This window comes from Bufo bufo, chromosome 7, assembly GCF_905171765.1.
Source record: "Bufo bufo chromosome 7, aBufBuf1.1, whole genome shotgun sequence".
Classification (NCBI taxonomy): Eukaryota; Metazoa; Chordata; class Amphibia; order Anura; family Bufonidae; genus Bufo; species Bufo bufo.
Genome location: NC_053395.1, coordinates 43,484,604 through 43,503,391, shown reverse-complemented (window position 1 = coordinate 43,503,391; position 18,788 = coordinate 43,484,604). Strand labels below are relative to the sequence as shown.

At 47.0% G+C, this 18,788-nt stretch overlaps 1 protein-coding gene across 1 annotated transcript in view; it reads left to right on the top strand.

The window, feature by feature from the left end:
• Positions 1-18,788, top strand: part of EIF2AK1 (eukaryotic translation initiation factor 2 alpha kinase 1) — a 40,415-nt gene that overhangs the window by 1,853 nt on the left and 19,774 nt on the right. The window contains exon 2 of the mRNA XM_040440673.1: positions 10,328-10,492. Coding sequence (XP_040296607.1) covers positions 10,328-10,492 — 165 coding nt within the window. The remainder of the gene's footprint in view (positions 1-10,327; positions 10,493-18,788) is intronic.

Here is an 18,788-nt window from a genome sequence, read left to right as displayed (position 1 = left end):
CAGCCTTCCCTCTATGAGGAGGAGGTCCTATCAGTGACTGACAGCCTTCCCTCTATGAGGAGGAGGTCCTATCAGTGACTGGCAGCCTTACCTCTATGAGGAGGCGGTTCTATCAGTGACTGACAGCCTTCCCTCTATGAGGAGGAGGTCCTATCAGTGACTGACAGCCTTCCCTCTATGAGGAGGAGGTCCTATCAGTGACTGACAGCCTTCTCTCTATGAGGAGGAGGTCCTATCAGTGACTGACAGCCTTCCCTCTATGAGGAGGCGGTCCTATCAGTGACTGACAGCCTTCCCTCTATGAGGAGGCGGTCCTATCAGTGACTGACAGCCTTCCCTCTATGAGGAGGAGGTCCTATCAGTGACTGACAGCCTTCCCTCTATGAGGAGGAGGTCCTATCAGTGACTGACAGCCTTCCCTCTATGAGGAGGCGGTCCCATCAGTGACTGACAGCCTTCCCTCTATGAGGAGGCGGTCCCATCAGTGACTGACAGCCTTCCCTCTATGAGGAGGCGGTCCCATCAGTGACTGACAGCCTTACCTCTCTGAGGAGGCGGTCGTATCAGTGACTGACAGCCTTCCCTCTATGAGGAGGAGGTCCTATCAGTGACTGACAGCCTTCCCTCTATGAGGAGGCGGTCCTATCAGTGACTGACAGCCTTCCCTCTATAAGGAGGAGGTCCTATCAGTGATTGACAGCCTTCCCTCTATGAGGAGGCGGTCCTATCAGTGACTGACAGCCTTCCCTCTATGAGGAGGAGGTCCTATCAGTGATTGACAGCCTTCCCTCTATGAGGAGGAGGTCCTATCAGTGATTGACAGCCTTCCCTCTATGAGGAGGAGGTCCTATCAGTGAGTGACAGCCTTCCCTCTGAGGAGGCGGTCCTATCAGTGAGTGACAGCCTTCCCTCTGAGGAGGCGGTCCTATCAGTGAGTGACAGCCTTCCCTCTGAGGAGGCGGTCCTATCAGTGACTGACAGCCATCTCTGTATGCAGCCTTTTAGGGACGGATCAAAGCCCAGAATGAGCAGCAATTTAAATGAATAAATGACAAGTTATACAGTATGTTTTCCTATAAAACTAATCAATCCGCTCAGCTCCTCCTGCTCTATAACATGGCAAGTTCTCTTGAGTTTACAAAAAAGGGTTCTACAGGTTTAGAAAAACATGTCTGCTCTCTCCTAAGAACAGCGCCACTCTTGCTCTCAGGTTGTGTGTGGTATTGCAGCTTCTATCTATTCATTGCAGTGCAGCTAAGAACCAATTCCAGACACGACCCATTGACCGGGACAACCCTGTTTCTGATAGGATAACACCATTAACCCAACATCTACTACCAGAACTTAGGTAAAGCCCTTTATCGGAGCTGCACTGGATGTCATCGGTGTATCAGTGAGCAGGAGGTCCTGCATACTCTATACGGCCGCTTTGAACTCATGGGCGCTCCAATCACCATAGCTCGGAGGTGCAGAGATCTCTGAACTATGAGCCAAAGGGGGGCTGTAATCTTGGGAGGATCAGGGGGCTCCTTTGTTCTCGTGCTTGGTCGAGGCCCCTCTACCTGCTGGGGGCACGCTTGGTTTACAGGGGGGCTGTCTGTCAGGATCCGTATACATGTGCCCCCCAGCTCTATATACACTTATGCCTGCTGCTTGTAACATCGGGTAATATGAAGCTGGCGCACAATTTGGGAACATCCCGGCTGATGTAATGAGCAGATATCCAGTCACGTGGTGGGTAATCTAGAGGAGCAGTGATGTGAGATGGGCCGTCTGCTGTACGGGGTCGGCCTCCCTTCCCTCGCAGGCATGCAGCGAGCAGATAAGTTCAGTCTCCAGGGCATAGCCCACAGATTGCCCTGCATTGCATTGACTGGCCCTTTGGCACGTAGCCCGAGATCTGGTGAAAAAGTGAACATGAGGCCTCCACGGATAGATAACCTCAAGTGACAGTTGTGCAGTTTTATGCTGTTATTGTCAGTCTTGTGCTGGTGGATATAGATATAGCACAGGAGCAGTATCTTACAGTACAGTGGAAAATGGCAGATTTAGGCTACTTTCTCACTAGCGTTATTCTTTTCCGGCCTAGAGTTCCGTCCTAGGGGCTCAATACCGGAAAATAACTGATCAGTTTTATCCCCATGCATTCCGAAGGAGAGCAATCCGTTCAGGATGCATCAGGACGTCTTCAGTTCAGTCTTTTTTACTTTTCAGGACGGAGATAATACCGCAGCATGCTACGGTTTTATCTCCGGCCAAAAAAACTGAAGACTTACCTATTACCATTTTTTTCCATAGGAATGTATTAGTGCCGGATCCGTAAAAATGTGAAAAAAAAAAAATCAAAATGGATCCGTTTGTCCGTATGACAAACGGACAGACGGATCCGTTCTTGCAATGCATTTGTAAGACAAGGATCCTGTCAGTCTTAAAATGCAATCAGTTGGCATACGTTTTGCCGGATTCCTCTGCCGCAAGTGTGAAAGTAGCCTGAGGAAAATATGAAATACATGAAAAATAAAATAAAAAATTTCTCAGAAGGTTTTGAGGCAGATTTTCCTGTGGATCCCGCAGGAAGGAGAAGTAGTAGCCCTTCCTTTATATTTCCAGTTCCTTTTCAAATCTGCCTCAAAACCTCTTCCTCCAAAAAAAACCTCGATGTTAACCTACCCCAAGGCTACTTTCACATCTGCATTGTTAATTCTGGTTTTGAGATCCAGCAGAGGATCTGAAAACCGGAATTAAACGGATCCGAGCCATTTGATACATCCGGGTGCATCTGTTTCGGCCGAATCCGGTTGTGTTTAATCATAAACGGAACAAACTGAACAATCATTGTAAGCCAATTGGCGCCGGATCCTGTTTTTTCCACTAGCAAAATAAAAAAAATGGATCCGGCACCATTGACTTAAATTGATTTTAATGCCGCTTTGTTCCGTTTTGCAAACCGGACACAAAACCACAGCTTGCGGCTTTTTTGTTTGTTTGTCTGGCACCAAATGGAACGGATGCATACTTGCGCATCCTGATTAGGTTTGTCCCCATTGACATGAATAGGGACAAAACTGAACAGTTTAATTCCAGTTTTGAGACCCTCTGCCGGAATAGAAAACGCAGATGTGAAGGTAGCCTTAGGTCTAGGATATGCTTGCCAAGGCGCGTAAAGTCAATAAAACACCCGGTTGTATAAAACATTGCTGACATGTTATTTGCATAGTAAAAGCAGCTAAAAACTGCGAGGGCAGGGACGTGGATAGTTACCGCACCAAACCGAACGTTATGACCGTACTATTCCACCAGTTTTAAAGAAGACCTTTCACCGCTCCTGACATGTCTGTTATAATAGCTTCATGCATTCCCCATGTAATAACAATTCTGGAGCATCTATTCTTATGTCTCTATGTTGTGCCGTTCCTTTATTATTCCTGCTAGAAGTTATGAATGAATTGCTAGCAGTCTGCAGTAAGGGTACAGAGGGGAGGTAACCAGTTAGGGGGGGTGTACCTGTACAGTCTGACAATGGCAGCACTGATTGGATAGAGTTTGTGCAGGTACACCCCCCCAACTGGTTACCGCCCCTCTGTACCCTTACTGCAGACTGCTAGCAATTCATTCATAACTTCTAGGAGAAATAATAAAGGAACGACACAACCTAGAGACATAAGAATAGATGCTCCAGAATTACATAGAGAATGCATGAAGCTATTAAACAGGCATGTCAGGAGCGGCGACAGGTCCACTTTAAGAGTTTACGGCTATGTGCACATGCAAAATACGAATTCTGGCCGTGAGCATGCAGCATTTTTCGCAGGTCCATAGTAGAAATGCCTATTGTCCGCAAAACAGACAAGAATAGGACATGTTCTATAATTTGCCAAACAGCCACATGAACGACATCCCTTTGCTGACTGTATTTCTTCTGGTCCCATGGAGATGAATGGGTCCACGAGCGATCCACCGGCGTCGGACCACCACAGATCTGATATTGATGACCTGTCTTGAGTTTTTGCGGCCTGTATGTGGAACCATTCACTTGAGTGGGGCTGAAAAAACAAAAATGAATGTGTGAATTCCGTGTCCGTATGTCCACACGGCCAGTTCCGCCCCCCAAAAAATAGAACATATCCTATTCTTGTCCGTATTACCGACATGGATAGGCAGTTCTATTAGGGGCCGCCCCTTCAGTTCTGCAAAATGCGGAGTGCACACGGCCGGTATCCGCGTTTTGCGGACCTGCAATTTGCAGACCAGAAAAACGGTATGGACCATGTGCATGAGCCCATATAGTGGTTTATCTTCCCTGAGAAGAAAAAGATCGGGCATGTTGGCCTCTTGACCATTTGGGTTCAGTTTTGCATACAGGATATGATTTAGAGATGATGGACTCCCCTTAGGTATTCCAGGAATTTAAATGTTATGGCATGTCCTCCAGAATAGGCCATCAATATCTGATCGGCAGGTGTCCGACACCCCGCACCCCCACTGATCAGCTGTTCCGGAGTATGTCCAGCGCCAGAATGACACAACTCCATCCATTGTGTGCTGCAATGCTGTTTCCATTCACTTCAGTGGTAGCAGCACTGCCGTAACCAGCTCCATCCACTACAGTGGACAGAGCTACTGCAGAACAGCTGATCGTCGGGGGGCAGGGTGTCGGACCCCCTGACCATCAGGATGTCTGATCCTGGAATGCACAATGGGAGCTTCATTAGTTATTTTACTCGTCACTAGTTTTGTCTCTTCCCCCCCCCCCCCATCTCCAGAAAAGATAAACTTTTTTTTTGCAGGCCGTGTTATTGTTTTTGCCATCATTTTGGGTTGCATATGATTTGTTGATTAACTTGTATTCATTTTTGGAAAGGAGGAATGGTAGTGGGGGGAAGAAGCAGTTCTACCAGTTACCAATACACGGGCATCGGCCGTGTGCCCCCTACAACACGGATGTGGATCCATTCACTTGAATGGGTCTGCAATCCAGGAGATGCGGTGCAGAATGGAGACATGGATCGGAAGCACTACGGAGTGCTTCCGTGGGTTTTCTGTCCATGCCTCCGCACCGCAAACAAGTAGTGCTCATGCACATGAGCGTATTTCTTTTATTTTTTTTCGTTCCGTCTTTTTACAGGTCTGTATCGGAACCATTCACTTCACTGGGGCTTGGAAAAAATGGAAATGACTCTGTGTCCGTTCTTCGCATATCTGTCCCACCAAAAAAATAGAACAGGTCTATTCTTGGCCGCTTTGTGGACCCTTGTCCTTCAGGTTTAGTATGAATGCGGTGATATCAGATCTGTATTGTTTTGATACTTTCACACAATAAAAACATATTTTAAGAAAAAAATTCGGTGAGGGGGTCCCCAGCAGTTGCGTCATGTTACGGCCATGCTCCCGCTGGAATCTCGTGTACGCATGACCTACCGGTGACTGATACATGCAGGACTTTTTTGGTTTATCTGTGATGACATTTCTCGCCATGAACAGTCGCCTTTGAGGGTGCTTCACGTATTATACTGTCTGTATTATTATTATTATTATTATTATTATTATTATAATTTTTTTTTTTTTAATGGTCTTTATTTCTTGTTTTTAAATGGAAAACAACATGTAAAAATAGTGCACAGCACACACAACACGTGTACCAACAGTATATCTCTGGGTAAGGTCCATTCACACGTCCGTAGTGTATTGCAGATCCACAGTACACCCGGCTGGCACCCCCATAGAACTGCCTATTCTTGTCCGCAATTGACTGGCACAGGACATGTTCTGTTTTTTTCTGGAGCCGAAGATCGGGGCCGCGCTCCGGAAATGCGGAGGCAGAGAGCACATAGTGTGCTCTCCACATCCATTCTGTCCCCATAGAGAATGAATGGGTCCGCACCCATCCGAACGGATGAGGACCCGTTATGCGGACGTGTGAATGGAGCCTAAGCCTATAAAATCGCCGCTGCAGCTATATTAACTGCAGAATATCTTTGAATACCATTCGCTCACTCACACTCGACACCACAGCGCTGCAGGCCCCCCATCCTGATTTAGAGCATCTCCGTCCCGTCAGACAGCCACGGGCCCCAGATCTTCTCAAATCTCTCTGGGTTTCCCCTTGCAACATAAGTCAGTTTGTACATTGGCAAAGCCTCATCAATAAGCTGCACCCATTGCTGAACTAAGGGAACCTTTGGGGGCTTCCAATTCAGGCTACTTTCACACTGGCGTTTTGGCTTTCCGTTTGTGAGATCCGTTCAGGGCTCTCACAAACGGTCCAAAATGGATCAGCTTTGCCCTAATGCATTCTGAATGGAAAAGGATCCACTCAGAATGCATCAGTTTGCCTCCGATCAGTCTCCATTCCGCTCTGGAGGCGGACACCAAAACGTTGTCTGCAGCATTATGGTGTCCGTCTGACGAAACTGAGCCAAACGGATCCGTCCTGGCACACAATGTAAGTCAATGTGACACAATATGTTACAATAGAAAACGGATCCGTCCTCCATTGACTTTCAGTGGAGTTCATGACGGATCCGTCTTGGCTATGTTGAAGATAATACAAACATCCGTTCTGAACGGATGCAGACCGTTGTACCAAACGCGAGTGTGAAAGTAGCCTAAGATGTAGCTTATAATCTCTCTGAATAGATCCCCCTTTCTCCTGCAACTCCTCACTAGGATCACTAATATATGCTTCCGCAAGACTAGCTTCCAACCGACCTCTCGGGGTCCGCCAGTCCGCCCTGTGAGTGGCAATGGCTGCAATGGTCACGCCTCTCATCACCGCCTTACACGCTTCCCATTCCGTTATAGGATTTGAAGACCCCTTATTAGCTTACCAGTATTCCTCCAATTCCTTCCTACAGGTAGCTTCCACCGGGATCACCTTAAGGGTCCATTCACACATCCGCAAAACACGGACAGCGGTTATGTGTGTTCCGCATTTTGCGGATCGTACATTGCCGGCACTAATAGAATATGCCTATTCTTGTCCGCAATTGCGGACAAGAATAAGACATGTTCTATTTTTTTCGGGAACGGAATTGCGGACCCGGAAGTGCGGGTCCGCAATTCTGTGTCCGGGCAGCACATCGTGCTGCCCCATAGAAATAAATGGGTCCGCAATTGCGGACGCGTGAATGGACCCTTAGCCACATGACGTTAAGTCTTCATACCTTGGCAGGACCCTCCAAAGGTTTGTCCAGTATCGCCTGTAGTGGGGCATGATCTGCTATACCCCTTGGTAAATAGCCAACTTCTCTCACTATGGGTTAGAGAGTCAGGGCTACCAAACGCCAGGTCTATACGTGACGTAGTATTGCTAGAGGCCGAATAACACGAGAGCCGCCTGCCGCTGGGGTTTCTCCATCTCCACAACTCTTCTAAATGATGTGCTATAGCCGAATTATATGGAGAGGCTTGAGTCTATCAAGTCGATTATCCATGACTGCATGAAAGTCTCCTACTATAATAAAGGGGGATTGGGGGTAAATGTGAAACCTTTATCATGATCTCATCTGGTACAGATCTAGAGAAGGGGGTCCATATATTCCCACTATTATCCTAGGACTGCCCCGTACCCTACTACGTAGGATCACAAATCTACCAGGAGGATCCATCGAATGGAGTTCTCTTACTGACGAGGACAGATCCTCCCCGCGCTGTGTTCGTATATGTCGCGAGATGGGTCCGCCCCACCCAGGGGCGTCTCAGAGATAAGACCTTGCGGTCCCTCAGATGCGTCTCCTGTTAAATAACCACATCAGGGTTGGGAGATTTTAAATATTTAAACTCTAATGCTCTTTTGACCTCACATTCCATGAGATTATCTTAAGCGTTGCCATGATGAAAATAAAAATGTATGCCTCTTAATGAAGAAACCGGCAGCGACATTCACACGTCCATTCATACCAATCTAGGCCTAAGCGATAACTTCCCCTGTCCCCTCTCGGCCCCCACACATCCCCGACCTGTCTGGGCCTCTGATCCCAATTTAAATGCTAACCTGGCACTCAAAACTAAGGCTAGGTCACCAGCCCATATCTGTCACTGACTGAGAGGAGGATACCCAGCTCCCCTAGCCCCTAACCGCTCCCTCTAATTATGAACGTGAAGTGCCGTCCAGGAAGGATTCGCCTGCCACTTGTCTCAAACGTCCTACCTCCTGCTTTCAAAAAGGGAAACCTCAACTATCTGAGACTAAGGCCTCATGCACACGACCGTTGTGTGCGTCCGTTCTGTCATTTTTCACAGTTTTGCGGAGGTCCCATTAATTTCTATGGAGCTGTGAAAAAAAACTGATAGTCCTCCGTTTTTTTTCTCCGGGTCCGTGATCCGTGATTCCAGTCCGTCAAAAAAATATAACCTGTCCGTGGTCCGTGTCCGATTTTGCTTCAGTTGTGTTTCCTTGTGTCTTCCTTTTTTTTTGTCAGGGGGAAAAAAAGGAAGGTTAATGAAAAGTGTAATTTTATTGCACCAAGGTCTTGAAGAAAAAAACTGACACGGATGACATACCAGTTGTGCATCCGTTTTTTCTGACTGACCCATTGACTTGAATGGGTCCGTCCTCTGTTTTCCACTGACAAGAATAGGACAGGTTATATTTTTTTGACGGACTGGGATCACGGACGCGGAGAAAAAACGGAGGACTATCGTTTTTTTTTTTTTTTTTTCACAGCTCCATAGAAATGAATGGGACCTCCGCTAAACTGTGAAAAATGACGGAACGGACACTGATGCACACAATGGTCATGTGCATGAGGCCTTAGGCTACATGCACACGACTTTGTGTTTTGCGGTCCGCAAAAAAAAACGGATGAAGTTCCGTATGGCATGCGTTTTTTTTGCGGATCCATTGTAATAATGCCTATCCTTGTCCGCAAACTAGAAAAAAATAGGACATGCACTATTTTTTTTTTTGCGGAGCAATGGAACGGACATACTGATGCGGACAGCACACAATGTGCCGTCCGCATTTTTTGCGGACCCATTGAAATGAATGGGTCCGCATCATATCCGCAAAAAAAACGGAACGGACACGGAAATAAAACACGGTCGTGTGCATGAGGCCTTAATCAGATTCTCAGTGAAATCCTCAGGGTCAGTACCTTCTATGTCGCAATCTCTATATTCCAGGCTCAGCGCAATGTAGATATATATATATTAGGTCTTCAGGCTCTCCTTAATCAGGGGCTCCCAGTCGCCGGATAACTTTGGCCTTTAGATTTTTAATCAAGAGGACTACCACTTCTCCACCTCCGCTTATGTATAATCTTAGGCGGCTCTCGAACACACCACTCTGTGCCCCTGCAAGATGGCTGCCACGTGTACAGACCTCTCTGCCCGCACCTCTCTCACCACTGAGGACTGCACCGCTTCCTTGTGTAAGTTGTGGGGAGGATGTAGATCTACTCTGCAGCGGTAGCTTGTCAGCGGCGGGTTGTCCTCTGCCCTAACCGCGCCCGCGCTTCTTCCTCTCTCCCTCCATCATGGCGAATACCGTCTATATATATATATGTGGATTCTATTTGTATATCCCCACCCCTGACTTGAGTGGCGGTGTGAAGTGTATTCAGAGCCAAGGAAGGATAGTCTCATTAGGTTACGACTAAGAACACACCGGTGTTCGAAACGTGTCAACCCTGCTGGGGTGAAGGTTTTTGTCCATGTGAGTTATATGCAAGTGCTGGAACAATTTTTTCTATTCTCTACGAGAGTGATTTGCTTGGCTCGTTGCGTGCGCAGGGCTGTGGGTTGTGAGCTGGATTCTCTCTAATGGACTGTATTTGAAGAACCTGTTCCGTATGTTTGGCTAAGGGCATCCACGTGAAAGATCATAACCAGTTTACCCAGCTGTGACATCCGCACTCGGTGCGCAGGTAATGCGAGTGCTTCTCCCAACTTCCTGCATTAAGAACGCGTCGTCATATGTTAGCGGTATCTGCTTTCCCGTATGGCGTAGTCGCATCAATACATCAGTATGTCATGGCTCCACTAACCAATAATGGAGTGGAGCTCTGTGGAGCTATAACAGACACAACCAGTGGAGAAGAGTGGTGCTGTTTCTTGCGGGAAGGGGGAGAAACAGTCATTGGTCCGTTAATTGGTCCTACTGTCTGAGATAGTGAGCCCCATTGAGGGACAAGGACTGGTGATTGATGTGTTCCTGTAGATTGTAAGCTCTTGCGGGCAGGGTCCTCTCCCCCTCTGTACTAGTCTGGTTCTTGCTTATTGTATTTTATATTATTTATATTATTTATATTATGGAATTAATGGCACTTTCAAATAAATAATAAGTTGTAATATATTCATTATATATATTTTTATCTTTTTGTTGCAGAGTCCGATTCACCGTCTTACTGCCAAATGGTTAAAGACAGAGGTCGAGTCCCAAGTTTGTTCTATGTGACCAAAGTCCCCAACCAGCTGCTACTTGTGTCTTTGGTGGAACATCTATGCTATGTCCATGAGCAGAACCCGCACCGCTCCAAGCATCTGTTCAAATGTAAGTGTCATTTTATCCTACTTGCCTCTTAGGGCCCATTCACACGACCGTAGGCCATCGGTGCCTGTGCTGCGGGCCACAAAATGCAGTCTACAATGCGCAGGCATCGGTCACGTGAATCCCGTATTTCAGCATAGATCCGCAATATACAGCAAAAGATAGGATATGTCCCATTATTCACGGACCAAAAAGCCCACTGAAGAGCTTCCGATCCATATATCCACTCCGCACCGCGCTGTATCTTGAGGATTGGGGACCCCTTCAAATCAATGGTCCCACATCCGTGATACGGGATTCACACAGCCGGTGCCCATATATTGTGGAACCGCCGGTTGCGGTAAGCAATACGGGCACAAATGGCCGATGGTCGTGTGAATGGGCTTTTAGGCTGAGCATAGACATTAGATAGCTGACGGGCAGGCCTGGACTGATAATCTGTCCCACACAAAGTACATGAGGCTGGATGAAGTTCTGGTGGGTGATGGTAAGCGTCCAGCATCTGGATCAGAGGAGTGCTGCAGCCTCTTCAAACAGATGATCAGCAGGCGTGCCTTGAGTGAGACCCCCGCCGATCTAATATTGACGACGTATCCTGAGGTTAGGTCATCAATATCGGAAAATGCACAACCCCTTTAAAGGAATGGTGGTCAAGTAAAGCAAAATTTGCTGTTTTTTGCAACATATAGAAGCAATATTGTAGGCTGGTATGGTTTTTTTGGCTTGGCAGTTGTTTTTTTTTTTTTTTTTAATGCCAGTCCGGCCTTGCTGACAGCTGTCTCTCCCAATCCCTTCTTACACATGCAGGCTTGGCTCAGCCAAGTGTGCGTGTGTTCTGATCTCAATTCCTCCTAGGGATAATGACAGCCTTAGGCCCCTTGCACACGACCGTATGCCCTTCAAGGCATACGGTCCGTGAGCGGGCCATATGTCCCGGAGTGGCATTGATCGTGCGCACGGGAACACACAGCATCATAGATTACAATGATGCAGTGCACGTCGGGCCGCCCGCGGGACTATTGTCCCACACTCATGAGATCATATGAGTGCGGGACAATAGTCCTGCGGACACGTGCACAGCATCATTGTAATCTATGATGCTGTGTGTTCCCGTGCGCACGATCAATCCCGCTTCGGGACATATGGCCCGATCACGGACCGTGTGTCTCGGAGGGCATACGGTCGTGTACAAGGGGCCTTAGTAAGACAGACACGGCATGCATGGTGATTGGTGAGCAATCTCCTGACCAACTTCCAGAAGGTCTTTATCCTATAAGAAGGGCTTGGCCCTTACAATCTATGAAGAAGAGAATTTATTTTAATCAACTTTTAGAAAAGACAAATACATAATTTTTCGACATAATCTCCCTCCTTTTCAATCCACTTTGTCCATCTGTCAGCAAGCTTTCATATTAACTCATTAAAAAATGTTTTAGTGCTGAGCTGTGAGCCGCTGTCTTCATCTCTTCATCCAACGTCACTCTTTGTCCTCGTAGGGACACCTAATCTACTATCGCTCATCTATCCAACAGAATCGGTCCACGCTCAATGTTGACGGGAGTCCATCTCCTTCTTCATGGCTGACACTTGTATGACCCCTCTATCCATTCATACAGAGTTCTTTGCGACAAAACATATCCTCCATATTGTGCACAAAGTCTTCGATAAATGTCGACACCAGAAACACCCTCAGACCACAAAAAACGAATCTCTGCACGCTGCTCTTTTGTACAAATTACAAGTTGAGCAGCCTTTGTTTCCTGTACCTCGGTCATCAATGAACTGATGTAACACGTACAACCCTGCACAGCAGTGACTGGGGAGATCATGTCAAAAAATGCTCATAGAATATATGATAATAATTCACCAAGCAAACTGTGTCTTAAAAGGGTTTTCCAGGATTTTTTACTGACTACCTGTCCTCTGGATAGGTAATCAGTGTCTGATCGGTGGGGGTCTGACACCCGGGACCCCCGCTGATCAGCTTTTTTGAGAAGGCAGTGGCCCTCCTGTGAGCGCCACTGCCGTCTCGCAGCTGACCAAGCACGGAGCCGTACATTGTATACCGGCTGTGCTTGGTATCGCAGCTTAGACCTATTCACTTGAATAAGGTTTGAGTTACTCCTAGGCCATGTGAACGTGACGTCATTCGGCCTATGAAAAGCTGAAAGAAGGCCGCGGCACTACTACGGGTGGTGCTGCTTTCTCAAACAGCTTGTCGGCAGGGGTCTGGGTATCAGACCCCCACCGCCCACAAAACTCCTGGAAAACCCCTTTTAAAGGCTATGTACACCTTTTGGGGGCAATGTTTTTTTTTTTTTTTTTTTTTTTCCATGATTGCATTTTACTCATTTTGTCTAGCTGTATAAATGGTACTGTTCGTCTAGCTGTATGAATGGTACTTTCACTTTGGGCCGGTCATCTAATAACCCTTATTAATCTCTAAATTACTATAAGGTCATAAACACTTACCGTATATAGGAACAGAGCAATAATGAATGTTTAGGAGGTCAGAGATAAGGAGCCGTCAGCTGAGCTGTCTGACAGAACAGAGTGAAAATCCAGGTCCTGTTACTAGAGAAACTCAAGGCTGCACAGAGACAGGGGTTCAACAATTTTTAATAAAGACCAATTGAAGAAAAAATTATTTTAGCTCAAAATGAGTACAATGCAATAATAAAAAATTGAGATGGGACGGGGGATTCGTCGAATCCACGAATCCCTCGAATCTTGTGGGATTCGTGGACACGAATCCCGACGTAATTTACCGGATACGAATCCGACGAATCCCGGTGGTGCCCAGACTGGTGGTGGCGGCGGCAGGGCACTCTAGAAGATGAGCGCTTCGCTGCTGCGACAGGGGAGGGAGAGGCGTTTCCTTTCCCTGTTCCTCTGATAGGCTGCGGGCCTTGTGCCGGCAGCCTATCAGAGGCCAGTGCAGGCGGCCCGATGACGTCATCGCGCCGCCTGAGCCGTACAGCGCGGGACACAGGCCAGAAGAGGCCTGCATCGCAGCGGAGGTAAGTGTTTTTTTTTTTTTTTTTTTTTTTTAATCTGTTACTGGCACATTGGCGAGGGGGAGAGGTGAGAGGCACTATGATACTACTGGCACATTGGGAGGAGGGGAGGCACTATGATACTGGCACATTATGGGGGGAGATGGCACTATGATACTGGCACATTATGGGGGGAGATGGCACTATAATACTGGCACATTGGTGGGGAGATGGCACTATGATACTGGCACATTGGGTGGGGAGATGGCACTATGATACTGGCACATTGGGGGGGGGGGAGATGGCACTATGATACTGGCACATTGGGGTGGGAGATGGCACTATGATACTGGCACATTATGGGGGGAGATGGCACTATAATACTGGCACATTGGGGGGGGAGATGGCACTATAATACTGGCACATTGGGGGGGAGATGGCACTATGATAATGGCACATTATGGGGGGAGGTGGCACTATAATACTGGCACATTGGGGGGGGGGAGATGGCACTATGATACTGGCACATTGGGGGGGAGATGGCACTATGATACCGGCACATGGGGGGGGAGGAGAGAGGCACTCCGCACTTGATACTGGCACATGGGGGGAGGAGAGAGGCATTTGATACTGGCACATGATTAGGGGGGCATCTATGGGGATCCTTTTTACTGGCACATTACTGGGTGGCACTGTGGGGCCACTTCTTATTGGCACATTATTGGGGGGCACTATGGGGGCATCTACTGAGGCCACAAAGAAGGGGTATTTTATATGGGGGCTCTGTGTGGTACTAGTATTATCAGGGGTATTATCTGTTTCTGCAGTATAGTATTGGGGAGCATAGCGGCACAGTATTGGGGGTGGTAGGATGATTTGTCCAGAAAATGCAAGGATGATGGAAAAGTAGTAAACTAAGATTTTTTGTTGTCAAACTGCAGAGACGAAAAATGGCTGAAAAATGGTGTCTGGTCTGAAGGTCTGAAAGGAGAAGATGAGGAAAGAGAACATCTACATCAAAGGAGACGTCACTGGATGTAATAGGTATGTGGTGCTGTATTACCCTGTATGTTCTGTAGTGATAGGAGCAGGGGCGTAACGATCGCGGTCATAGAGGGTGCGACCGTGACTGGGAGGTGGAGGTTCAGACAAACTGACGCAGTCTGACTTTGTTTCTTACACCGTACGTTCACACAATTATGTACAGGATTCGAGATATTCGAGAACCGATTCGGATTTGAAAAAAATTGGATTCGTCCCACCTCTAATAAAAAATAAAAAAAATTGCCTGCAACGGTGTGCATAACCTTTAAGTCCTTAGGCAAATTATTGGGAGCAAGTGTTCATAGTAACACTCATTCCCGGGAATTGGCACGTATAATCGAGCAGTCTATCAGCTGATGAACGAACAAACGCTCATTCATTGATGACATCTTTCCCCGGGATGAAAGATGCCCGATTATCGGCACCACATCTCCCTGTGTAGTCAGGAATGTGCTGCCGATAATGAATAGAACAGAATAAGGGAGGAACGAATCATGCCTCTCGCATTCAGCTTGCATCGGCGTGTGTAATCAGGCCGTGCAAATGAGCAATGATGGATGTGCTCTTCTCCATCGGCACTCGTGCTTTCTGCAGATTTTAAGGAAGATACTTGAAATTATGTTTAAAGGAAATGTGTCGCCAACATTTTTATCTACCAGTTAAAACCAGATATTAACACATCTCCTTTTTTCTAAAATCTGTTTTTATTTTCTAATTACAGATTTTTTTAAATTCTATTTCCTGAACATAATTATGGGGCGGCAATTTTGACTGAGCTGTTTTTAACAGCATTTAGAAAGCATTAAGAAAATTGCTTTACGGCAGCCCCATGGGTCGGGAGAGAGCCACATTGACTTCTATGGGAGAGTTTTCTAGGCATGTTCTGTGACCTGTGCAGAGGACATTGTACAAGGAAAGAATAGATAAGCTCTGACAACCACCTATTGGGAATGGTGGATCCTGTCTTATCTATACACAGAGGTGATATTATCAATAGAGGCAGGATTAGAATGACAGATAAGAAGATAACTGCAGTAAAGTGACAGACCAGGAAGTGGCGCTTATTATTAGGCTTAGGGCTCTTTCACACCTGCGTTCTTGTCTTCCGGCATAGAGTTCCGTCGTCGGGGCTCTATGCCGGAAGAATCCTGATCAGGATTATCCTAATGCATTCTGAATGGAGAGAAATCCGTTCAGGATGCATCAGGATGTCTTCAGTTCCGGAACGGAACGTTTTTTGGCCGGAGAAAATACCGCAGCATGCTGCGCTTTTTGCTCCGGCCAAAAATCCGGAACACTTGCCGCAAGGCCGGATCCGGAATTAATGCCCATTGAAAGGCATTGATCCGGATCCGGCCTTAAGCTAAACGTCGTTTCGGCGCATTGCCGGAGCCGACATTTAGCTTTTTCAGAGTGGTTACCATGGCTGCCGGGACGCTAAAGTCCTGGCAGCCATGGTAAAGTGTAGCGGGGAGCGGGGAGCAGTGTACTTACAGTCCGTGCGGCTCCCCGGGCGCTTCAGAGTGACGTCAGGGCGCCCCAAGCGCATGGATCATGTGATCTCATGGATCACGTCATCCATGCGCATGGGGCGCTCTGACGTCATTCTGGAGCGCCCGGGGAGCCGCACGGACTGTAAGTATACCGCTCCCCCGCTCCCCGCTCCTACTATGGCAGCCAGGACTTTAATAGCGTCCTGGGTGCCATAGTAACACTGAACGCATTTGGAAGACGGTTCCGTCTTCAAATGCTTTCAGTACACTTGCGTTTTTCCGGATCCGGCGTGTAATTCCGGCAAGTGGAGTACACGCCGGATCCGGACAACGCAAGTGTGAAAGAGGCCTTAGTGGCCATTGTAAAAACTGCTGGATTTTTTTAGTTTTTAGTTTAAATATAGATATTGACATGGAAAATTCAAAATAACATAAATTCTAAAAATGTGAAAAACGTAAAAATGGAATTTAAATAATAGTTCATTTTCTGATGACGCTTTCCTTTAACCACTACAGGACCGCCGTACGCAGGATTGCGTCTTTGCGGCGGCCCTGTTATTCTGGGTGGACGCGCCGGCTCGTCCTCTCGCGAGATGCGAGATTTCCTGTGAACGCACGCACACAGGAACCGGAGGTAAACGAGCTGATCTACAGCCTGCCAGCGGCGATCGTTCGCTGGCAGGCTGTAGATGCGATTTTTTTTTTTTTTTTTTTTTTTTTTTTTTAACCCCTAAAAGGTATATTAGACGCTGTTTTGATAACAGCGTCTAATATACCTGGTCCTCTGGTGGTCCCTTTTGCTTGGATCGACCACCAGAGGACACAGGCAGCTCAGTAATAAGTAGCACCAAACACCACTACACTACACCCCCCCCCTGTCACTTATTAACCCCTGAATACCCCATATTAGATTCCCTGATCACCCCCCTGTCATTGATCACCCCCCTGTAAGGCTCCATTCAGACGTCCGTATGTATTTTGCGGATCCGATCCGTGGATCCGCAAAACACATACGGACCTGAATGGAGCCTTACAGGGAGGTGATCACCCCATATAGACTCCCTGATCACCCCCCTATACGGACCTCTGAATGGAACCTTATGTGTTTTGCGGATCCACGGATCCATGGATCGGATCCGCAAAGGTATTTTGTGAGGGGCATGGCGAGTTCATGTAAAATTTAATTTTTTGTCACAAGTTAGTGGAATATGAGACTTTGTAAGGAAAAAAAAAATCCTAATTTTCCGCTAACTTGTGACAAAAAATAAAAACTTCTATGAACTCACTATGCCCATCAGCGAATACCTTAGGGTGTCTACTTTCCGAAATGGGGTCATTTGTGAAGTGTTTGTACTGTCTGGGCATTGTAGAACCTCAGGAAACATGACAGGTGCTCAGAAAGTCAGAGCTGCTTCAAAATGCAGAAATTTTTGTACCATAGTTTGTAAACGCTATAACTTTTACCCAAACCATTTTTTTTATTTTTATCAAAGACATGTAGAACAATAAATGTAGAGAAAAATTTATATAGAAATGTATTTTTTTGAAAAAAAATTTACAACTGAAAGTGAAAAATGTCTTCTTTTTTGCAAAAATTTAGATTAATAACAAAAAAAGTAAAAATGTCAGCAGCAATGAAATACCACCAAATGAAAGCTCTATTAGTGAGAAGAAAAGGAGGTAAAATTCATTTGGGTGGTAAGTTGCATGACCGAGCAATAAACCGTGAAAGTAGTGTAGGTCAGAAGTGTAAAAAGTGGTCTGGTCATTAAGGGGGTTTAAGCACTGGGGGCTGAGGTGGTTAATCCTTTCTTTACTTATTACTCTATCAGTGGAGAAAGCCTCTGGTCACCGCTTATCTCCCTGAGAACAAAAGGAACGGACATGAACAGTCTCATCCGTCCCCCAAACATCTGCTGTCGGGTGATGGCCAACCTGAGGCTCTCCAGCTGTTGCAAAACTACAACTCCCAGCATTCCCAGACTGCCTACAGGTATCAGCCTACAGCAGGGCATGGTGGGAGTTGTAGTTTTACAACAGCTGGAGAGCCGCAGGTTGGCCATGCCTGCCGTAGATGGTTGGCCGGTCCTGCCGAATCAGCAGTTTTGGCTGACTGGTATCTAATGTGTATGGTCGGCTTTAGATCAGAGGAGGAAGCATCCGGGGGGGGGGGGCAGGTATGTTTCCAGTAGAAGAGTGCGATTACACCTGACGGTTGGTGTACCTCCACCATTGTTGTGAGGGCATGATCGGCCCCTACGACCTGCAGACATGTGGGGAAGACTCCATCTGGCTGCATTTCAGATCACAGGGTTAAAGTCCAGTCGTCTTTACAGTGTCGGCTGCTGTGACGTAAAGATGAATTTCTCAACTTCCACACAGAAAATAATTTACATTTTATGAGTAACATCCTTACAGCTATTTCATATAGTTACATCATCACCTTGTGCAGGCCCTGGCGAGGCATCCGTGGCCAAGAATCCTTAAACATCTGTCTGACTTTTAGGTAGAGAGGGACTACACCATGATGCAAAACCAAACCTCTCAACTGACTTTTAATACTGACCTCCGACACGCAGGACCCCCTGCAATCAGCCTCTGAGTGCCACAGCCTTCTTGCAGACCAGTGACGTCACATGATCAAGGTCTGGCTCAGTCCCATCCAAGTGAATGGGGACCGAGCTGCAGTACCAAGAACAACCACTATACAATGTACGGCGCTGTGCGTGGCAAGTTGTGAGAAGGCAGCGGCTCTCATTGAAACAC